This window comes from Balaenoptera borealis (genome assembly GCF_965194805.1).
Source record: "Balaenoptera borealis genome assembly, chromosome: 6".
NCBI classification, from domain to species: domain Eukaryota; kingdom Metazoa; phylum Chordata; class Mammalia; order Artiodactyla; family Balaenopteridae; genus Balaenoptera; species Balaenoptera borealis.
The window spans coordinates 69,999,619-70,024,267 of NC_138863.1; the positions used below are offsets into that span (position 1 = coordinate 69,999,619).

At 37.4% G+C, this 24,649-nt stretch overlaps 1 protein-coding gene and 1 pseudogene across 3 annotated transcripts; one reads left to right on the plus strand and one right to left on the minus strand.

Moving 5' to 3' along the window:
• Window positions 1-853: 853 nt before the first annotated feature.
• On the plus strand, window positions 854-19,349 carry GCG (glucagon). 2 transcript variants are annotated; one of them, XM_082395379.1, is made up of 6 exons: window positions 854-9,645; window positions 12,631-12,731; window positions 14,191-14,352; window positions 15,993-16,130; window positions 17,502-17,645; window positions 18,565-19,349. In XM_082395379.1, the coding sequence occupies exons 2-6, from the start codon at window positions 12,640-12,642 to the stop codon at window positions 18,569-18,571; spliced, it is 543 nt and encodes a 180-aa protein (XP_082251505.1). In that variant the 5' UTR covers window positions 854-9,645; window positions 12,631-12,639; the 3' UTR covers window positions 18,572-19,349. The 2 variants fall into 2 exon arrangements, with proteins under 2 accessions (XP_082251505.1, XP_082251504.1); XM_082395378.1 differs by having other exon boundaries at window positions 854-12,731.
• On the minus strand, window positions 19,347-23,838 carry LOC309630277 (securin pseudogene; annotated as a pseudogene). The gene has a single exon. The product of its transcript is annotated as a securin pseudogene (transcript).
• Between the last annotated feature and the right edge of the window lie 811 nt (window positions 23,839-24,649).

The following is a 24,649-nucleotide window of genomic DNA, read 5'->3' on the forward strand; positions in this document are numbered from 1 at the left end:
TATCAGTGAGTTTAGTAGAAGTATCAGAATCATCCATCACTTAAAAATGAATCTCTGTCTTCTTCTGAAACAATGTGGCCTTTTAAGAACCAGTAGGATAAGGAAACTCATCGACCCTGAATGAATCATTTGACAATAGAAATATTGTCAATATTTGACAGTAGTAGTGGAAACACCTTGGGGGAAGACAGGCCACCGAGGAAATGTGTGCTTGAAGGACACGGACAGTTGCCTCACCCAGCTTCACAAAACAACCTACAAAGCACCACACAGGTCCTTCTTCTCTGGCTCTACCTCCACCCGCTGCCCTCCAAACTCCAGCCCCACTGGTCTCCTTCCTGGTTTTCTGTGCAGACCACGCTTATTTCTGTTTCAGGGCCTCGAATGTGGATTTCTCACATTTTCATTTGGCTGTGTCCTTGCCCATCGAGGTCTCAGCCCAGGTGTCACCACTTTAGAGAGAACTTCTCTAGCTTTAATGGTCACTGGATTTAATGTTGCTTCTTCCACGGGCAGAGACTTCCAACTGCAATATCTAATTTTGTTTGCTTAATAGCACTTATAACCAACTTATAATTTGATAGCACTATAAAGCATGTTTATTTAGATATGTGTTTGGTACTTAGTTCTCCCACTCAAATATAAGCTCTCTATAAGGAGTGACCCTATCTGTCTTTTCACCTCTCTGCACCCAGGGCCTTGATAGACTTTGGAATAAGGTAGAAGGAGCTTGATAAACATTTGCTGAATGTATTCCCACATTTTGCCGATAGGAAGGCCTATGAAACTAGAATCCTTATGTGTGATCTCACAGTGGAAACAGATCTCACCCTTTCAGGAAATGAGTATAGAATTACTATACAACCCAGCAATTCACTTCTAGTTGTAACCCAAAAGAACTGAAAACAGGTTCTCAAACAAATACATGTATAGGATTACATGTTCATAGCAGCACTGATTCACAATAGTCAAAGGGTGGAAACAGCACAAACGTCCATCAATGGGTGAATGGATGAACAAATTGTGGTATATACATATAAAGAATATTATTCAGCCATAAAAAGAGGTACTGATAGATGCTACAATGTGATAGATGCTCGAAAACAAGCTAAGTGAAAGAAGCCCAGACACAAAAGGCTACTGTATGATTCCATTTATTTGAAATATCCAGAATAAGTAAGTCCACAAGACAGAATACAGATTGGTAGTTTCCTGAGGATGAGAAGAAACTGCTTAATGGAGAAGGCATATTTTCTTTTGCAGTGATTGAAATGTTTTGGTACTAGATGGAATTGGTGGTTACACAACATTGTGAATGTACTAAATACCACTGAATTGTTCACTTTAAACAGTTTGGTTTTGTTATGTGAATTTAATCTTAATAATTTTTTAAAAAATCTAGTTTTAAAAACTCTATTTGTAAAGATTTTCAGCATAAGTAATCTATGATAATTATGGCACCCTTTCTAGAATCAGTAGACTCAAGTTTTTAATCTAAAAGAAGAGTATATTTTAGGAAATTAGGCTCTTGGGTGCTTTATAAATATTTATTTTGATCCATCCTCATTGCCAATAAGAGGAATATTTTTATTCTCAATTAAAGAAAAAATTAAAATTTGTTATACTTATTTAACCACTTGTCATTCACACCATCACACCTCTGGTTGTGGAAGAGAGAAAACCCATAGAATTCACCCCCTGAGTCATACCTTACACCTCATGAGCATTCAAAACAGACTTTTGAAATGCCAGATATTCTCTTGTCTGCCTCTTAAATTCTGTTCTTCCAACTTCCTGCTCAACCGCACTCAGTATAGCAGTTCTTCCAAAATGACTCTTTCCAATACCCAACCTCAGGCTGCCTCCTTCTTTGCTCCTCGCATTCTGTTTTCACATCAATCTAGAGAAAACTATAAGAACAAACTCTTTTTGCCAAGACCTGTCTCATTCCCTTACTCTGCTCTCAATCCTATGTTCTTTCAATGTTCCAGCTTCTTCATCAGAAAGTGAAATCTGTAGCTGTTGGAAAGGGTGAAAAGTCAATTGGGTGACATCTCCAAAACTCATGGATCTGATTCTTCAAAAATGGAATCTCCACAGTCACTTTAGAAAGCACTCTGGCAGTCTCTTGATAAGCTAAACATAACCCATCAATTCTACTTCTAGAATTCTTCTTTAGAATTCTTCTAGAATTCTACTTTACCTAAGGGAATTAAAAGCATAGTCCAGACAATTATTTATAGCAGCATTATTCACAGTAGCTCAAAAGTGGAAACAAACCAAGTGTTCATCAATTGATGAATAGTTAAACAAAAATATTATGTATACATATAATGGAATATTATGCAATCATAAAGCGCAATGACGTACTGATTCATGCTACAACATTGATGAACTTTGAAAATATTATGCTAAGTAAAAGAAGTTACATGCATGTATTGAGCAATTCCATTTATATGATATGTGCACAGAATAGGCAAATATACAGAAAGAAAGTACTTCAGTTGTTGTCAAGGGCTGGGAAAGGGGCAGTGGGGAATAACTGCTAATGGTACAGGGTTTCTTTTGAGAGTAATGAAAAGGTTCTGGAAGTAGACAGTGGTGATGGTTATACAACATTGTGAATAAACCAAAAATCATACACTTTTAAAATAAAAGCTAAACTATGAAATACCTGGAATTGCCAATTGTTTATTTTTTAGTCCTCTTGCTATCTTAGCCATCTGGCGGCTGTGAATGGATTCAGACAGAAGTCAAGGCAGATTCTGAGGAGGTTAGGAGATTCTGCTGGGATTCCCACCACTGCTTTGTAGAGCCTTCCTCTAGAAAGGCAGTATGATCTGGATTCAGATCCAGATGCGGCTTTAAGCAACTTGGTTGCCTGTTCTAAGCTCCTGCCTCATTATTTGTAAAATGGAGGAAAAAATATTTAACTCACTGTATATTATGAGGATGAAACAATAATATATTCAGAGAGTTTTGCTTTTAGTAGGCGTTAATAAATGGTGGCTATCTCAATTATCTTAGAGGACTTGCTCCGCAAATATTTTCTACATTGGTTGCCTATAACTAAGCCAATATATGAATCGCAGGTGAAAATGTAAAAAAGCAATCACCTCATCGGGTGGTTGGTATAACGTGCTACCCACTGAAATGAATGGCTTTACGCCTTCATCCATGTGCTGAGTCAAATGTTGCCCTGAAATTATAATTTATACTTGATTGTTTTCATTAATGTCAACTGTCCTAAATGATACATTTATGTAGGACAACTGTCCAGAAAAACATTAGATGCAAATTGCTGCTTAATAAATCAAAGCCAAATTTAAGATATTCAGTGAGTTGCCTTTTTTGCTATGCATTATGCCTAGTGTTGAGAGGAAGCGGTGGAGAAAAAGGTCTAACATCCAGACTTGGACTTCTAGAGTTAGCTGATCAGTGTTTATGGAGGAGGATACTTCTGACCATGCACTAGATTTATGAGAAAGAAAGGGAGAATCTACCTTTCTTCAGCATTCGACAGGGCTCACAGTTAATACTCTGGTGTGCTCTATGAGGATAAAAAGACTTTTATTCAAATGGAAGTGAAAACTCAGTCTTTACTTCCTCTGACAGCGTTCCAACAAAGAAACAATTTACTTTTCAGTCAGAAGGAGTCAGGATTAGAACACAGTACTGAGGCCATAGAACTGTTTCTGAGTTCAGAGATAAATTATTTGGGGTAATTTATTGCAAAATGAAATTGTAGAAATTAATTCTCTATGTTTGAAGAATAAAATAGTCAAACAATGGATTGTTTTAAATTAGATAAAATTCTACTTAAAAATATGATAATAGCCTAGAGGGCTTTATAAATTAGCCTTCAGTCTATGATTATATCATTTCAATATCACCAAAAAACTGGGCATATCTTTGCGGTACATCTGATAAAATATGATGTGGCAGCACCAGCCCTAAGCAAGTTTCAGGCAGGGGGCAAGCCTGATTATAAGACATCATGAATAAAAAAAAGTGTTCATAACTCCATTTTGCATTTTCAGCATTTTTTAGGATACAGATTTCAAATTTTAAATATTCTAATGGCTGAGGTTACTTCTTTTTACAGAAGCCTTTGAGAAATTGCAATGTTTTAATTGGTTCACATTAAAGACTCTTAGAAGCTTGAGGGAAAAATGTCTTTCCAGATGAGCAAGAGGTTGGATAAATGTAATGACATATGGTTTGTTTTTTATAGTCACAATATGTGAAAAATAGAAGCATAACACATGTATTCAATGATATATATGTATTTGTACATATAAATATATATTCTGATTATAAATTATGAGATATGATTATTTTGTATCAATGTGATTTTGTTTTCTTTCTCTTTCTTGTTCCCTTTATGAATAAAAATAACAACTGAAACTTAGAACAATTTTAAACATCTCATTATACCAAGGATCTAGCAAGAGATAAAATCAACATATGCAAAGCCATGATGCCGCACGGTCCCCTCCTCAGGCTTGTGAGCTGGGCTGTCTACAGGGTCTCAGAGCCTCAGGGTGGGAAAACTGTCCGCTGATCTTATTATGGAATTTCCCCTCACCCAGCAGGCTTCTTTGGAATCATTCCAGATGAAAGGGTCATGACCTGTTTCTTAAATATCTCTCAGGAAAAATCTATCTCACATCCTCTGGCAAACTCAGAACTCGCCTTGGATGTTCTTCTTTTATTGCCTCTGGACCCCTGTGTTCATCAAGACACTCAGGAGATGTGAAACGCATCTGATCATTACGTTATATGTACTCAATTTTTAAAGTTTCAAAGGGTTTTGTTAAATGACTCGCTACTTTTTTTCTTCCAAGTTAAAAAAAAAACAAACCTGAGTTAATGTAAACTTTTCTCTCACATGCTATAGACAATTTTTTGGGGTGGGGAGGGGTGATCTTTTGCAGGCTCGTGGGTTATTTTCAGAAGACCCTTGTTATGGAGAAGAGGAATAGCATGCATATGGAGAGGATTACCTCCAAGAAACCAAAATGGACCTCAAACTCATCGGGAAAGTGTTAGTGGTCACTATTAAGTCTTACATGAGGGCGGAGGCATACCCTAGGGACAGGCCTTGAAAATGATTGAGAAGGAGCTGTGATCACTATTCCACTACCTCTGAACGGTGGTTCTCACACCCTGCCTTCTTGAAGTTTTTTTTCCATTACCCAGGCCTGGCCCTGCGCTACCAATTTACCTCCAAGCTTTGTTGCCCCCACGTGTCTCTGAACTTCATTTACGTTACCTAACTCATCCTTGGTAACTGAAGGGTCAAACTCTTTAGCTTCCAGAGTAACTGATTAATTGGTGCTAATGGCCCACCCACACATTTATTTTATAATAGCTTTAATTTAACTTTTTAGTTTGGAAAATTTCAAACGTGTCTAAAGTGAGTAGAATCACATAATAAAACCTCATTGTAATAACTCATCAGTCAATTTCAACAATTATCAATATTCTGCCATGCTTCTCCATACCACTTTAAATTTTACTATTTTTTTCTTTTAGTTAAAATTTACATAAATTGAAATCACAAATCTTAGCTGCACTATTTTGACAACTGGACATACCTTGGTAAGACACACCCCTTTCACGATATGGAATATTTCCACCTCCCCAGAAAGTTACCCCCAGACTATCTTCCTCTTCCAAGAGACAACCACAGTTCTGCGTTTTATTTAACCTTAGCTTTGCTTCTGCAACTTCTATGAATGCATTCATACTGTATGCAGTGTTTTGTGTCCACCTTCTTTCACTCAGTATCATATCTGTGAAATTCATCCATATTGCTGCCAATATCTGTTATTGTTCAGTAGGATTCCATTATATGAATTCCATACCACAATTTGTCTATTTTTTCTTTTGCTGATGGATAGTTTGGTTCTTCCTAGTTTTTAGCTGTTGTAAATAAAGCTGTTGTGAATATTTTTATACATGTCTTTTTGTGGATATACGTTTTCATTTCTTTTGGGTAAAACACCTAGAAGTGGAATTACTAGGTCAAAGTGTAGCTGTACAGTTAGCTTTAAAGCTTAAGCTTTCATCCCTTTTTAAATTGTATTTTTAAGCGTTTTGAATAAATAATGAAATGAAATGGTAAAAAATTCCAGATGGCATAACAAATATATATTAAGAAGTATTCTTTGTACTCTGTTCCTGTCTAGCCCACAGCTCCACACTGCCTCCTACAGGTAAGCGCTTTTATTAATCTCTTGTGCATTCTTCCAATTTTTTTAAACACAGTGATGAGTAAATAAACATACATTTGTCCCCTTCCCTCTTCTAACACAGAAGGTAACCTACTATATATCCATAATACACCTTCCTATTTTCACCTAACAACATATCTTAGAGACTTTCCACATTGGCAAATAAATAGGTTCCTCATTCTTTTTATAAAAACTGCTCTATCCATGGCCCCTTGGATTGGGTCCAACCTGTTACTACTATACATAGGCTGCAATGAAGAAACTTTTACCTACATCATTACATATATAGGTAGAAATGTAGATGGGATAAATTTCCAGAATGGTGCTTTAGCCTTACTAGACCAAGGGTGATAGGTATTTGTAATTTTGTTAATGTTGCCAAATTGTGCCCCAAACGTGTTGTGTTGTGTTGTAATCCCATCAGCAATGCATGAGCGTTCCCCTCGACCATAGTCTTGCTACCAGAGTGCACTGTGAACCTGGATCTTTGCCATTCTCAAGCATTTCAACTCAAGTTTCCTGAACAGCTGAGGAAAATAAACGTGCAAAACCCCCGCACCCTATGATCTTGTGAGGTGAGGTCCTAAGCAGAATCTGCTCCTTAATTTGTGCGGCCAAGTAAAAAACAAAAATGTGGAGTCCTTGTTCAAAAATTATTAAGAATTTCAAGATGGTGAGAGTAGGACATTAAGCCAAGCATGCGGCCCTGTAAAGAAAGTAAGAGAGCTTTGAGTAGGAACTTATTTCACCTTAAAATTTGATGCACATTTTTGCACTCCACTCCATATAATAGTCATGTTTTAAATTACCTTTATCAAGTCAAATTGACCTTTCAGGAAGGCATATCATAGCTATCATGTGGCCATACCTCAGGTGCCACCACACAGCCTGATGGGAGAACTCTAGATGACTTCTCCCAGAACTTCCCTGCTCCCAGACAAGCTTTTTAATACTAGTTATATAAATGCAGGGCCACCACTTTCCCTGCCTCACGTCTAAATAACTGAATAAGTGCGATGATGGGAACTGAAGGCCAAGTGGATGTTGATGTTGGGACAGTCATTGCAAGAAGATCCACTAGTCCAAGTTGCACTTGTTGTTTGTCTTAATTTCTGATGACACCATGTCTGTTAGGGTGCCTGATTTCCCCTTCCAAGGGAGGAGAACAGTGCCTTATTCAGTGGCACTCTTAGTGCTTCTGCACTCTCAGAACGCTTATCATTAATGGTATTGGGGACCCCCAAGAATCAGTGTTGTTGGGCTGCAGATGACACTAGAGGAAATTTCCTGAAAAAACTCGAGATAGTCACTTCTGAAATAATAGAAAGCAAGCGGAGTGGAGGGAAAAAAAGAAGTTTTTTCGTGATATATTGGGAGAGGGCATTTACTGAGATGCCAGGTGCCATGTTAACGCCCTTATATACGTCACTGCAGAGCCCCCTTCTTCAGGCTGCTCCCACAAACAAGTAGCCTCTGCAAAGGAAAGACAGACAGACAGACTGACAGAGGCAGAGAAAGAGGGGAAGAAACATATACTCAAATAGGCAAAGGGAAAAAAATAGAACTGAATGCCAAACAATTTAATAAAAATATAACCAATATACTCATGAGGATTGAGGCCAGAGGGAAGAACAATTTGATCATATAGTAAACTAATCCACACTTTCAAATCATTACAGCTTGCGTTAATTGTTAATCCAGACAGCCCCGAGGTGTGCCACAGTTCTCTGCTCTTTCACCCCCTCTGCTGGTGAAAGCCGTCCTCAGGTCAAAACACGAGCCAGCACGGGGAGAAGGTGAAGAAAATGAGATATGTATTTTACACAGTTGTGCTTCTCAAAGTTTAATATGCATATGAATTGCCTGGGAATCTTGGTAAAATGCAAATTACTTACTAAGTCTGGGCTTGGGCCTGAGAGTCTGCATTTCTGGCAAACTCCCAAGTGGTGCTGGTCCTTGGACCACACTTTGAATAGCAAGGCTAAACATTAATGATATACCATCAGTAATCACCAGCACAAATACTTCTTCCTGAGGTCCCCCAGTTTCACAGAGAACTGATCTCTATGGCCTTTAAATAGCTCTACATCCAACAGTGGGTCCAATCCACAAAGTGAACAGTTTAAATTCATTGGGAATGTTTCTACAGTTATCTCAATGATTTACTTCTGTGCAAGTTTCACCATGCAGTCGATTATATTAGAATATTGGAATCTAGTTAACACATGTTGCAATGATTTGGTCAAATGAAAACAAATTTTTATTTTAGAAGAGTCATTTAACCAACACTCTCATTTCCAAACAGGAAGCTGAGGCATAAAGAGAGTATGTGACTTGACTGAGGCCACACAGCTTGTTTATAGCAGCCAAACTAAAATCTAATTACACCAACACTGTCGTCATTCTGTCTGTCCAGATCATTTCTCATTTTTCTCTTTCTCTAAGGTGACCAGACTCATATCTGCTAGATCCCATAGGTCACTGAAGTCCTAAGTGGCAGGTCACAAAGCTCGGTAAATATGACAGTATACATAGTAACTCATTCTTTTGTAAATTAGTGTCCAACTCTCTTATCAGCAGAGTTAGCCTTTAAATATCCATTAGAAGGAAAACGAAATACTAGACCCTGACTTATTACCATCACCTATCTTGGATGCTTAATCCTCACTTTGCTTTATCCTTTCTTCCTGAATTCCATTTTTAACATCAGGACGCATTAGGTCTTAACTGATATTCTTTAAACTTCCCCACCAAAATAATACAGTAAGAAATACAGTAATTAATACAAATTAATTTCATACAGTGTACATGAGAAGATTCTTAATAAGTATGTTTTGAGTGAGTGATTTATTATTTGGGTAGATGAAAGGATAAAGAGATTATTATACTAAGATAAATTCATCGTAACTAAATAGCAAAGAGGGGCTTATAAGACCCTCGAATAAGGCTATGCTCAAAGTGGGCTGGCCACGGACTATGTAATTTCACGTTCTTTTGTCTGCAACATAAAAATTCACTTTAGAGTACTTAAGTGATTTTCATGCCTGATCAAGAGTGAAAGGTGAATCTCCAAGCTGCCCTTTCCATCATTCTCAGCAAAAAAAAAAAAAGACAAGAGTAAATAAAAAGTTTCCTGGTCTCTGACTTCCCACCCAATATAAACGTAGAATGCAGATGAGCAAAGTGAGTGAGCGAGTGAAATTGTTTGTAACAAAAACCCATTATTCACAGATGAAAAATTTATATTGTCAGCATAATATCTGTGAGGCTAAACAACACTGGAGACGATATAAAAGCAGTGCGCTTCAGTGCAGAACTACAGAGCTCAGGACACTGCACACCAAAGTCCCAAAAAGAGGGCTCGCTCTCTCTCCACCTGCTCTGTCCCACCTCCTGGTATCAGAAGGTAAGATTAATACTGACAGATTGTAAGACTGAAAATTCTGTTTGGGGTCCAGTTAAGTATTCATAAGGGGGCAAAGTATTATGAATTATAGTGCTGTTTTTTCATCTTATACTTTATTACTATAATACACAGGGCAGAGTTGAAATGAAAAAGTGATATAAAATGCATTTACATAAACTTCAACATACTGTAGCCGCAAAGTGAGTTGAAGAAATAATTCAATGTAAAGATACAAAATAGAAAGAAAAACAAAGATTCAAATCAATGCACTTACTACAAGATTTAACTGTTATGAGAACTGCATTTTAAAAATAAGTGGTAACAGTTTGAAAAACAAATATTTTTCTTTGGATTTGATAAATGTGTGTACTATTGTGAACAGAAGGAGTCTTAAATTCAGCAGAAATGTGTCCATTAGAGAGGTTATAACAGCAATTGCTCCTTACCAATGAAAACATATGGTTTTCCAAAAGAGCAGAATTAACATCATCATTCAAATATTCAAATAAGGCTGATAAGGCTATCAAAAAATCAAAGTCCATGAAATCAGCTCTTTGTAAATAAGACATAGCATATTTTGTGCAGAGAACAAATATCATTGATTACTGGGAATTCTGTGGATGGAGCTGAGTAAAAGCATAGATTAATAATTACTGACTATGTATTGAGGACCAATAGTAATAAATAAAATATCTAAAATGTTTATATTCCAAAATGAAATTATAGTAAATACCATTAAAAAAAAAGAATATCAGATGTTCTAAAGTACCTACTTAAGCTCTTAAGGACAAAGAACACTTTTATGAAGATCCTCAATGGGTAAATGATTACGTGGTATGGTTTCTTTTCCACACACTAATTAACACCTGTGAGAGGAAATGATCTAGCCAGTTTTAAAAGTATTTGGCCTAAAGCACCAATATATTTAGGGATACACTGTATGTCACCTTGCCTAGGTCAAAGATTAATCTTTCTAAAAGACTTTCTATTCAGGAAATACTATTTGTACCATATCTCCTTTTAAATTTGAGTAGAAATGTAAGGTTCTTATAAAACTGCAGATTCTTTCTGTAGGCTGCCTAAAGCAGGGGTGGGGAAGTAATTGGAAAGTCTTCTCTTATTGAATAAGATTTTGATACCAAAATAATGCAAATATTTGCTTTCTCAAGTCGTGGTATTCAAACAACCTTATTCTTAAATTTTTCACAATTCTGTTGACTTTTGCACAATGAATAAATACAATTTTAAAAATCAGTTACTTCTTTCAGTAGAGCTCATTCTGTTGCCTGGAGAGGACTTCGAGCATTCTCTTCTGTATGGTTGTTTCTTCTACCAGCTCTCTCAGGGGCAGAAAACCACCTGCTCCGTATCTGCCTCCAGAGGACATCATAGAAGATAACTGTAAAACCGTTAGGGACATTGTGTGGAAGGAATTACAGTTCTCAATTGACTTTCCAACAATGACTTAATCCTAAAGAGAAATGCTTGCTTTAATTTTTAAGTTTCTGAAAGCATAAATTTATCATTAAAAATTATAATCAGAAGACCCTGCCTATATATTTGGCAAGGTTTCCAAAGTTTGCCAACCAGATAAACTGAAGCACAGCAAAATGCCAAATTAGTAATTGAATGTTGATGAATGAAGAAGGATGAATATGTAATGCCTATTGTGTTGTTTTGTCTAACTGACCTCTTAATCTAAAAAGAGTTAATATTTCAAAGGAAAAAAAATATCACGCAGGTATTACAGTCTCCATGTTTTAGTGCCAAAGACAGATAGTAAGTATGGCTAAGATGTTAAAGAAAAGACTGATAATTTAAAAAGATAATATTTATAAAATACTTATTTCAAACCAAATGCCATTTGCTAAAAATACTCATTCAAATATTTTATGGATAAGCATGATCAAACTTGGATTGAAATCCCCACTTCTCAAAGTAAACACGGTCGGTTGAAAGTAGCAGAGGGAAGTTCATGACAAACACTGGACTTGAGGTTTTCATTCAGAAAATAGGGGTGCTTGTCCTGTGGGGACATTCTGGCCACATTCATGTTGGTCCCACCCCGCCCATCCACACTGCATCATGATGTCCTTGGCATCCCATGGCTTCATGAGGCATCTGCTTGTGATGCGAGGTATTCTACAACCTGGTCTAGGGTGTCACTAGCAGTGAATGACATGTCCTGGACTCAGTCCAATTATAAAACAACCAGGGGACTTCCAAGACTTCAGAAGCAAGCATTAATTTTCTTTATGACAGTGATCTCTTAGTTTCTTAGTTGTGATTGTTCAAGTTGCCAGAAGCATTAGTTCTTGTTGCAAATTGCTTGTCTTTAAAATGATTTTTTTCCCTTTAATTTAGAACAGGTCAAAGCACCCTAAAATACCTCAAATCTGTTGGCCGCTTTATAATTACAAAGTCTAGACCAAGTTACACTATTTAAAATATAAATGAATAATACATCTGAACCGACAGCTGGTATGCCAAGTTGTAGCCTGAGGCTGCTTTAAGATGGTTGAAATGCAGTATAATGTAAATGCTTGGAAGTGAAGGACTATTAATTGAAAGCCAGACTGATAGTGAAGAGGGTGGCATTACGGATAAGGCGCCATTCAGGCTAACCATATGTAGCATATCATCTACAGTGGGTATTTTCAATGTTTATCGTGGACATTTTTAATTTCAAGTCTGGAAGTGAGCCTTCTAATCATTAACAGAAGTGTCCTACACTAATGAAAAAGCTTCATAGTGCTACACATCTTTTGTATTCTTTCTAGCCACCAAAAAAAAAAAAAAAAAAGAACTGCAGGAAAAATATAATCTAATATTTAAAATTACTAGAAATATAATCAGAATAAAATTGATGACTAGCTTTTTGTTCTATTTATAATATTTACTTAGTCAAAATTGAACTAATTTAGTCTGACTGGTTTAAATATGGTTGAGGGTCTCTATCTTTCCCTTGACTCTGTGTTCCAACAGGCAGCAAAAATGAAAAGCATTTACTTTGTGGCTGGATTGCTTGTAATGCTGGTCCAAGGCAGCTGGCAACGTTCCCTTCAGGACACAGAGGAGAAATCCAGGTATTAAATCTTTAGACTTGAACTAACATAGCACTATGGTTAGAATACAGCCCGAGATAACTGTGATTAATAAATAGGTCTCAGTAATTTGGAGTAAATACTCCGCAGAATTTTCAAATGTTTAAAGTATCATTGTGATAAAGGCTTTTCTAGAGTACAGATCAGAGTATGTTGTTTCATAACTGAAAGGGTGGGCAATGTTGAAAAATATGGTACATGGGAAATTATAGCTCTTTGAAATCTTCAGCTAATACTCCCCGTTCATTCATTACTCACACGCAGAGTAGGCCATTTTAATTATTCACACCAACTTTTCCTCTTTTATTCCTTTCTAAAAATTAACACTGTTTCTTACTAATTGTAAAAGTCATACATGTTCATTATACAAAATATGCATGTACTGTGTATAAATATAGCCTGATCAGTTACAGCTTTGTATTATGTTCTGTCTCTTAGCATTGTATTGTTAGCTTATTTTTATTATATCATTACAAATATCTATTAAGTGTATGGTATTTAATGGCTACATACTATTTCACCTCATAAATATACAATATTTATTTAGCTACTCCTGCTCTATTGAGTACGTAAGGGTTCTTCAAATTTTCCCACAAAGAATGCTGCAAATAACATTTCTTCCTACATTTCTTACTATTTTTCTGAGGATTTATTTCTAGTAGTAAAATAATCATGTCAAAGGATCTGAATGAGCTTAAATTTTTTATCTTGCCAACTTGCTTTCCAGAAAAGTCATACACATGCACACTCCCATCAGCATTATAGAAATACTCCTCTCACAATATCCTCCTCGGTATTTAATCCTTGCTAATTTGATAGGTAAAAATAGTATCTCATTTCTATTTTTGAGTTTTAATCATATTGAATATTTCCCCACATAACCGTGCCAACCAACTGTTGATTACTGGCATGTGGATTATCCACTACACAGTTTCAAATTAGCAAGTGGGCTTTTTCTTGCCTTTCTTCGAATTTTTAATTGTCTTTCCTTCACCATTAGCTACCACATAGCCAGGTAATGGAGCTACTTTTTTATATTAATATATGCGAAACAGAATTCGGAACATAAATCTGCTGCCCCAAAAAAAACGGTTTGATATTCTTCACTCTTTTAAAATATTCAAGGCGTTGCTCTCTTCTGGCATTATTAACATAATTACGAGTAGATGAAATTGTTAAAAAAAGATTTATTTAATCTTATTTCAGAAAAAAGAAGCCAGTCGAAAAATCAATTGCTAGAATTCCAAATCGGAGTGCATTCAACTCTGGTAAAACCATGGGATTCCCATGGCAAATTAAGGTCTTTCTGAACTGCCAACTGAAATACTCAAGGAACCTGCCTTCCAACTTCATGTGGTTCTGTATTTTGTAGAGAAGCTGCTTCTCAAGTGAATCTACTCTTGAGGAGAGATTTAATTGCACCAGTCACTCTTCTTCACAGATCATTCCCAGCTCCCCAGACCGACCCGCTCAATGATCCAGATCAGATGAATGAAGACAAGCGCCACTCACAGGGCACGTTCACCAGTGACTACAGCAAGTATCTGGACTCCAGGCGTGCCCAGGATTTTGTGCAGTGGTTGATGAACACCAAGAGGAATAAGTAAGAGCCTGAACCTGATCAGAAATTTGCACACAAATGTATTACTTAAATATGTCTAAAATTCCTCCTGACTTTCTTAAGTTATCGTGCCTATCAAATAGTGCCCATAAGCTCTTTCAATTTTGATGATTTTCAAGGTTGGTGATGTTACCCTTCCTAATGTGCCTCTGAATGTCCCACCCCTCATCCCTCCAAAACTCTTACCCACCCTCCAATGGGACATAGACCTTAAATTTTCCCTACTGTGGTCTTAGCAATATTCACTCTCATGCCCATTTTCCTTTAAAATTGAAAGCTGACTTTTACAGACCTGCAAGATTAGAAATCTAATCCCTGACCAAAAGATAAGAGCAGATTCAACATTCCCTTGTAGGATTCAAACTCATGACTATGATCACAAAGTATCCTCTAGCCAAGTTAGTAATGGTAAGGAATGGAAACAGATGCAGTCTTTTTCTTGTAGAATACAATCCAAGATACACATTTAAAATTACAGCCTAGCTGCACAGCATAAAGAGAGAAGAAGGTATATAAGAGCACAAGCCTATCGCAAGGCATACATTTTAATGCTGGACTTCCTTTGACAGTTTTGAGGGTTTTTTTGCTGCATCCAGGCTACTGGACGAAATCAGCCGCAAGGGTTTCACAGGGATGGTGGAATTTCACAATTTCTTTGGAGGGTGACCCACAAGGGGAAGGGAGTTATGCAGACAAAGTAGCTGAAGGAATCTAAAAATCAGGAAAAGGGAATAAATTTGTCTGGATAGAATGGAGAAGGGGGACAGAGAGAAACTAGCCAGCAGGAAGAATAAAAGAGAGCTGTTGACCAAAAATCCTTAAACTGGAGAGTACAGGAAAGATGGCGGTCATGGTCAGAGAAGACACTGAGAGAAGTCCTCGTTAAGGATTACAGATGGGGCCACTGGTGAAATGGGAGAAATCACATATTTGAAAAAATGCAAACAACTGTCTTCATTTCTAGAAAGAGAATGCCACGACTTGGTAAACTAATGTAAAACAATCCTAGCTCCCAGGCAGTTTCTGTTGTTTTTAAGATGAAACCTTCCAGGGCTAATATATGATGGAACAACTGACCATCTATCTGGTCAACCACCTCCACAGAGCACTCTGTACACATTTGAGGGTGATACGGGGTCATCTTCTTAGCTTTCCTCACTGCTAGCCCATCACACATTTCCTTTAATCCAATATCAGGTGGTCTTTTGAAGACATTTTGAGATGCTCCTTTGCTTTCCCTTGATTCAGTTAACTAACTCTGACCCCGTATGTACTAATGACAAGCTGCTGTTTTGTTTGCAGGTAGCATAGCACAGTGGATAGTCCCCATACATTGAGACTGAAGAAAATGCTGCTTTAATAGTCAATGGCACAGATAAGCAGGGCAGGTGAAAATGGGTCACTAGGTGGAGTGAGGGAGCTTAGCCCCCCATAATTTTTATTAGCCCCCCATCAGCCTTCACTCCAGGTAATTAATGTAGCTTCCAGACAAGTCCTCTACCCACCCTCATCTCTCAAAGCCACACAGAATCCCAAACCCAAAGCTGCCACTGCTTGCTTATAGGTGAGAACCATATTGCTAAAGAGACAGATCTTCAATTTAACTTTCACATTTCTTTCAGGAATAACATTGCCAAACGTCATGATGAATTTGAGAGACATGCTGAAGGGACCTTTACCAGTGATGTAAGTTCTTATCTGGAAGGCCAAGCTGCCAAGGAATTCATTGCTTGGCTGGTGAAAGGCCGAGGAAGGCGAGAGTAAGTCTGTACATTCTTACTTAACTTTTCTTCTTTTTTTTTTTTTTTTTTTTGCTTGATGTGAAAAACTTAGAATACGGTTATCTATATATGGATCTGCATTACGGAAGCCATTAGTATTGTCTCACAGAGTAAAGAAATAACTCCTGTTGGTGGGAGACGATTTACAAAAGTCTCGTCTGTTTCATCTCTGTTAGCAAGTATTAATAATAGAGTCAAACAGGTTACTTTTTTATCCCCCATTATAGTTGTATTATAATTAGGGCATTAATTTGCCAATGCAGGACACTTTTGAGAATAAACAGAGTGCTTTTGATAACTACACCAGGAAAATAAGCTTAAACTAGGACTGTCCAGGAAAACTAGGGATAAGGGAAAAGAAGAAATAATGCAGAAAACTTAGTTTCACTTTAAATATTTACATAATTTATGTGTTAGTAAGTATTGTGTTAGTAAGTATTGAGGTAAAAATGTGATAAAGACTGAAAGGAATTAAACTTAAGACGTTTCATGAAATGACATTCAAAATACAGATATGTGGCAACATCTATATATTTAACAATGTGCCCATTTTTTATGGGACTGTCATAAAGAAAACCATTAAATTATCACAGCTGAAAATACGCCCAAGACCTTTAGGTACTTTCTTGGATTTTACCACAACCAAACAGACCCCTGAACCATCCCATTTTCTTGTGATCATTTTGATTGACATTTGAATTATGAGAAGCAGGAAATTCATGTTCCACTCTATTTTTATTTTTAGTGAGACTTTAAAGAGCTGTCGAGGCAAAAGGGAACTAGTATTCTTGCTGATTTTTAAAACATTAACAATCAAATTTACAAAATCAATGGGAAAATAGTCACTTACACAATCAAATTTACAAAATCAGTGGGAAAATAGTCACTTACACTTGAGACTATTTTACAGTGTTTTAAAGGGATACCAAAAATTCTGCTAAATAAATCAGTCGAAGAGAAAATCTGATATAGACTAAGGTTTAATCCCTTAATACTGCACTTGGCAAGGCTGTTTTGATAATCACTAGTTTTACAGGCTAGAATATATTTTTATGAATTATAAACAAATTAATAGTCTCAATAATAACTTCTGTGTTGGCAATACACTAAAATCTTTGAAGCAGCTGGAATATGGAAAAGGCCTTAGTTTCAGGTCCCAGCTCTGCGCTATTCTACCTAATTCCCTTTCTGATATGCAAGTTTCTATGAGGCTTTTTGTGATAAGCCCTCTGTAAATAGAAACATATGGTTTTGTCAGTAATGCTTACACATGTTACCAGTGATAGGCAACCAATAAACATTTATTTGAAATGTTTAACCAAGTACTGATTTTACCTCTCTTTTTCTCAGTTTCCCAGAGGAAGTCACCATCGTTGAAGAACTCCGCCGCAGACACGCCGATGGCTCTTTCTCTGACGAGATGAACACGGTTCTCGATAATCTTGCCACCCGAGACTTTATAAACTGGTTGCTTCAGACAAAAATTACTGACAGGTGATTTATTTTAGTTCATTCTGAAAACCATCAACACTTTCATAAACATTATCATACTGCTACAGGTTGTTCCTATGTGGGGAGAGAGTCTTTACTCTCTTGGTATATAATCAAAATTATGAATCATTCAAGAGTACATTATTATATTTGTTTTCTGTCATTACAATTTTATCCATTCACTCATTTATTCCAAACACATTTCCTGAGTGTCAATAAGGGACAAGGCATTCGGAACACTTTGCAAATTGCTATGTATGTTGAAATTTTAGCACAAAGTAAAATACCAGTATATATGGTATTAAATACTTAATGTAATAAGCATAGCAGTAAAAATTTAAATGCCAAAATTAACCACTTATCTTGGTAGGTTGTAATTGCTTTTTTTATAATTATTCATACACTTTATATTTCTTTTTTTTTATTAATTAATTAATTAATTTATTTTTGGCTGTGTTGGGTCTTCGTTTCTGTGCGAGGGCTTTCTCCAGTTGCGGTGAGCGGGGGCCACTCTTCATCGCGGTGCGCGGGCCTCTCACTATCGTGGCCTCTCCCATTGCGGAGCACAGGCTCCAGACACGCAGGCTCAGTAGTTGTGGCTCACGGGCCTAGTTGCTCCGCGGCATGTGGGATCTTCCTGGACCAGGGCTCGAACCCGTGTTCCCTGCATTGGCAGGCAGATTCTTAACCACTGTGCCACCAGGGAAGCCCCACTTTATATTTCTTGATAGGGACACTTTAGGATAAGCCATCTTCAAATGTAAATATTTGAAAAGTCCAAAAGACAAAGGGATCTATAAGATGAAAAGACATAAATAACTTTGATCAAAATAAATCATTGAAATATTTCCTGGATAAGTTAACAATATCATCTGTGTATTATACTACGTTAAGTCATTTTCTCTTTTTTTTTAATCTCCAGGAAGTAAGTGTGTCATTACTCAAGATCATCTTCACAACATCACCTGCCAGCCACGTGGGATGTTTGAAATTTTAAGATCTGTAAATTTAAGAGGTGTATTCTAAAGCCATATTGCTTTGCATGCCAATAAATGAATTTCCTTTTAATATTGTGTAACCAAAAGATCATAAATAAATAAACCATTGTCAAAATAGTGCTAAAATGTCAGCTTTAAAATAAAAAAAATGCAGAATTCTCTTATTTTCTTCTTATTTTGGATGAAGTACCCTAACCTGCTTACACTTAGCAATTAAACTGTTGTTCTATGATATAGTTTGTATATATAAATTACTCCAATCACAACATATCTGCATTATAATAATAGAATAAGGGAAGGGCTGGTAGCCACAGTTGTGAAACTGAAAGAGAACTTTCTTCTTGAAACTTTTGTCATAACAATGCTCAGCTTTCAATATATAAAAGATAGACTAAATAAAAATGTCAAGCTTCTTCACCATGGTCTGTTTTCTCTCTTCTTTGTGCTCCCACTCCTTCCAAATGCCCCTGCTTCCTAAGCTGGTAGCCCATAAGCCAAATCTGATGCCCAGCCGTGGTTTCATGTTTTAAGTTGTTACACAGTGCTTTAACGTTTTTAGCCAACATTGAAAAATCAAGGTATTTTACATTAAAATGTTGACTTCTTACATTTCTTGAAAAATTAGGTCCTCAGGAAATATTAGACCCACAAAACAAATCTCTTCTGAAGCTGAGAGCCAGCTGCCTTCTTCTGAACGGTCACATGCCTGGCACCTGCAGGCATTTAAATTTTTCTGTCATACCCTATACTCTTATCTCCCTGTCCTGCAGTGTCCAGTATCTTGGGCCAGTCTGATGCTGATTGCCGTGTCACAGACATTTCTCTGCTGTATAGAGACAGCATTGTCAACTCTCTTTCTCTCTTTTATTATTGAGATATAATAAACACATAACATTGTGTTTGTTTATGGTGAACATGTCTATTTACATTTATATATTGCCATATGATTACCACCAGAGCTTTAGCTAACTCCTCTGTCAGGTCACACAATTATCATTTCTTTTCTGTAGTGAGAACATTTAAGATCTAGTCTCCTAGCAATTTTGAAGTATGTAATACTGTATTATTGACTATAATCCCCATACTGCCCATTAGATCTCCAGAACTCACTCATCTTCTAGTTGCAAAGGTGTAACCTTTAATAACAACTTCCCCACCCCCTAGGTCCTGATAACCATTATTTGTTCAAGAGTGTGTTGTTTAGTTTCCACATGCTCGTAAACTTTCCAGCTTTCCTCTTGTTGTTGATTTCTAGTTTCATATCATTGTTATCAGAAAAGACAGTTGGTATGATTTCAATCTTCTTAAATCTACTAAGACTTATTCTGTGACCTGTCATATGACCTATCCTGGAGAATGTTCTATGTGCACTTGAGAAGAATGTGTATTTTGCTGCTGTTGGATGGAATGCTCTATAAATATCTGTTAAGTCCTTTTAGTCTAATATATAGTTCAAGTCTAACATTTCCTTCTTGATTTTCTGTCTAGATGATCTATCCATTGCTGAAAGTAGGATATTGAAGTCCCCTGCTATCATTATATTGTTGTCTATTTCTCCCTTCAGATATGTTAGTATTTGCTTAATATATTCAGCTGTTCCATTGTTGAGTATCTATATTTTTATGATTGTTATATCTTTTTGATAAATTGACCCCTTAATTATTATATAATGACCTTCTTTGTCTCTTGTTACTGTATTGGCTTAAAGTCTATTATAAGTATAGCCACCCCCACTTTATTTTGGTTTCCACTTGCAAGGATTATCTTTTTCCATCCTTTCATTTTGAGCCTATATATGTCCTTAAAGCTGAAGTGAACCTCCTATAGGCAGCATATGGTTAGGTCTTGTTTTTTTATCCCTTTATACACTCTGTGGCTTTTGGTTGGTGAATTTATTCCATTTACATTTAGAGTAATTATTGATATGTTAGGCCTTATTAATGTCATTTATTAGTTGCTTTTTAGGTGTTTTGTAGTTCCGTTGTTTCTTTTTTCCTCTGTATCTGCTTACCATTTTAAATTAGTGATTTTCCATTTTCTTCTTGTTAAACAAAAAAATTGCTTATTAATACAAAAGCACACACAAAGTATAAAGTGATAAGAAATTTAAATATCTAAGTCAGAGCAAACAGGTGGCAATTCAACATCCAGAGCTGACAAATTGCTTGAAAGAAACTGCAACAGATTAGATTCCCCCTGATGAAGAGGGAATCTTCAAAGGTGAAGTGGGGTCAAGGTATAATAGCTTTTCAAGTTTCCTCTCCTCACTGAGAATCATGAGAGACACTCCATTCAAGGGGAGGTGTCCAATTTGGTGCTTTTAAGGCAGGTCAAAACCCTCAAAATCTAGAGAATTGAAGGGAAAATGTGTCTCTATTTCTGGATAGGTATCATTTGAGGCAGGAACAGAGCTTTTTCTTTAACAGTGCTTTTGGTCATCTTTTTGGCAGAGAAGTTTGTCTCTGAGGCATCTCTTAGTCTTTACTGACTTTTTTTGTAACTCTGTTGACAGTTCCTAAAGACTTTCTGGTGGCTTTAGGTAAGGCTGTTGGAAAATCAAACATTTGTGAACATGTGATGTTGAAACCCAAGATCTCCCATCTAAGACTTTGACTGAAGTCCTAGACCCCAGCTTCAGTCTCTCCTTAGAAGCCACACGGATGCCTGGTTCTCCATTTTCCTTAATAACAAAGATCAGAGTAGTCATTCTGGATTAAGCAAGACTCAGTCTCTTTTTCTGCTCTGACTGCTTTTCTTGATTTTCCACTCTGATTCCCTTTTCTTTATCTTTTGTGAATCTACTCTAGGTTTTAGTTTTCTGGTTGCCAGGTGGCTTACATAAAACGTCTTATGGAAAAAACAGTTCATTTTAATGTGATAGCCACCAATCACATATGAAAACTCTACACTTCTACTCCCCAACTTTTATATTTTTTATATCACAAGCTATGTCTTTTTATATTAGGTGTTTGTTAACAAATTATGGTAGCTACTCTGCTATAGATGCTTTCTATTGCATTTTCCGTTTCATTCATTAGATTCTTCAGCTCCAGAATTTCTGTTTGGTTCTTTTTTATGATTTCTATCTCTGTTAAATTTCTCATTTTGTTCATGTATTGTTTTCCTGATTTTGTTAAATTGTCTTACTGTGTTTTCTTGTAGCTCATTGAGCTATTTTGAATTCTTCATTGAGTAAATTGCAAAATTCCATGTCTTTGAGTTTGGTAATTGGAGATTATTGTTCTCTTTTGATGATGACAAATTTCCTTGATTCTTCATGTTTTTGGAGTTCTGCATTGCTGATTTCACATTTGAAGTAGCAGAATCACCCACAAATCTTTACTAGTTCCCGTCAGGTGAGATACATTGATCCTTTTTCCTATTATATCTGGGGTTTCTCTGACCTTGTATGGATACACCAACTCCACAATTCTTGCTCCCTCTTGTGGCAGAATTCTTAAGCTTTTATGCCTTCTCTGGTTCTTACTACTCACCAGGTGAGCTGCTGAAAACCTATCTCTTTTTTCCAAAAAGTAGAGCTACAGCTCAAGTTTGTGATTTCTCCCTTGCGCACAGACTTCGGTCTGATTTTCTGAGCACACTCCATTTGCCACACTTGGGAGCCCACACAAGGAGCCAGCAGAAGAGTGGGACGAGGTGTGTGTTTAGTAATTGGGGCATCGAGGATGCCTGCAGTTCTGATGGGGGGGATTCTCGCAGGCAGGCTTCCTTTGGAGCCCTGAAAGCAGTCAGCAGGACTCTCTAATGCCCTTTGATATTCTTATCTGCCTCTCTCCTCATCTCCTCTCATCCTCCAGTCATGGATGTCCCCCCCTCAGTACTGTGGGTACTGCTCTAGAGAAATGGGTTTCTCCAGTAGCTTCCCACACAGCTGGGGTAGCCTGGCACTCATTTACCACTCACCTTTTCTCCCCCAAGAGAGGTTGTCACCAGTTAGTTCAGCCCTGAGCTGTGTCACCTTGGGGGAGGGATAGAGCTGGGTGGTTCCTCTCACCCTCTCCAAAGCATCCAAATTTGGTTTTATTTTTTGTTTTTGTTTTTGCTCCAATGGAGTGTTGGAATAGCCCCTCAGGAAGGCTAGACCTCTATGAAGCCTCTCTTATCTTGGATGGCTGCCCAAGTCAACACTCTCCAGGTTTTCCTCAACTGCCGCCAAGGGGTGTCGGGGCAGGTTCACCAGCTCCTGCTGGTTCGCAGACTGTACAAAGGTCTGTCTTCCTTTTGCCAGATGCACAGTTGGGAGAGACTCCTTCCAGGTCCCTTGACATATGGTGCTCGATCCCACAACTCTACAGACATACTTTTGTTCACAAATGGATGCTGGTTTTTAGTTGTTAAAAAGGGGACAGAAAGGAGGAATGTATTATGCCAAAATGATGCTGACATCAATTTGAGTTGGATCCTCTTTCTCTATCTCTAAAGTGCCTGTAAGCCAGAATTTCCCAATTACCAACCAATAAGTTTCTAAAGTTTATAAATTACTTATATACTTTGACCGAAAGGAGTAATATCTGTAATATCTGTAATAATCCTCTCACCCATTTACATAATGACAAGCTTTTCCTGATCTGTATAGAAAAGTTAAGATTAGCATTATCTAAGTAGGTTTAGTGCCAGCTGTGGGAGCCTGAGCAGGTAATTTAAGCTGCCTGGGCCTAAATTCCTCATGAGAAAAAATTAGAGTAAAAGTGCCTAATCACCACCATATCTTTCAGAAGTCTTTGTTTATAACTCTGTATTTGTCTTACAATGAGTTCTCAGTAATAATAGGATCCTGAAGTATCCATCCTAAGATCATTATTATGGAGCTACTCAGGGCAGAAGTTACCTTTGTATGTATCAAGATTATGTCAGTCAGCTTCTCCAGAACCAAAACTAACATGTTTTCCTCCAAAGCATCTGAAAGGGGAAGGCTCATAGGCTGCACAAGTTCTTTCTGAGTAGGGTTTTTGTTTGTATATTTGCTTGACGTTTTAGGTAGGCGATGGCTTTGTGGATTGTTTAGGCATTCAACTGATAAGATCAATGTACTGTATTTTTCACAGTTCTGAGCTAACAAGCTCAAGGCTATTCTATGGGACTTCCCTGCTGGCGCAGTGGTTAAGAATCTGCCTGCCAGTGCGGGGGACACGGGTTTGATCCCTGGTCCAGGAAGATCCCACATGCCACGGAGCAACTAAACCACAACTAAACCACCACAACTACTGAGCCTGCGCTCTAGGGCCCACGAGCCACAACTACTGAGCCCACGTGCTGCAACTACTGAAGCTCGCGTGCCTAGAGCCCGTGCTCCGCAACAAGAGAAGCCACCGCAATGAGGATCCCACACTCCGCAACAAGAGAAGACACCGCAATGAGAAGCCTGTGCACTGCAACGAAGAGTAGCCCCCGCTTACCATGACTAGAGAAAGCCCGCATGCCACAACAAAGACACAATGCAGCCAAAAATAAGTAATAAGTAAGTAAATAAATTTATTTAAAAAAAAAAAGGTTGTTCTACAATGTCCACCATGGTTTCTTTTATGCAAATTGTTGCCTTTACTCTGATACGAATGTATCACAGGTGACATAACAGGCTCCATTTGGAACTGAAGTTTGGTTTAGAAACTAAACAGATATGTGTTCTTGTGATACCAAGTCAAAAGCTTGAGAACACCTCCATGCCCACTCCAGTTAAGCAGCAGCCTTCAGAACCAGGGATACAAAATAGAGGAGGTAGGCAGCTTAGGAAACTGACACCTAGCTGGAGTGAATGGAAAAGGGAAGCATAAAACAGCAAATGTGAGTCAAGCCCAAAATAATGCCAAAGGTCAAAATCAGAGATTAATCTTCCCTTAGGTTTAAAAGGCAAACTAAGGGACGACAGTGGGAAATAAAGCTAAGGATGGGGACTGCAGGCCTAGAAATGAAGTTGAATGTATTAGTTACATATTATATTTACCTGTGTGTAATACAAACCCAATCACAGAGACTGAACTAAATAGGGGG

Coding starts and splice junctions, on each gene's coding strand:
- GCG (XM_082395378.1), top strand. CDS start 12,586: ATGGTTGAGGGTCTCTATCTTTCCCTTGACTCTGTGTTCCAACAGGCA. Junction 12,732..14,190: donor GACACAGAGGAGAAATCCAG/GTATTAAATCTT, acceptor TCTTCTTCACAG/ATCATTCCCAGCTCCCCAGA. Junction 14,353..15,992: donor ATGAACACCAAGAGGAATAA/GTAAGAGCCTGA, acceptor CATTTCTTTCAG/GAATAACATTGCCAAACGTC.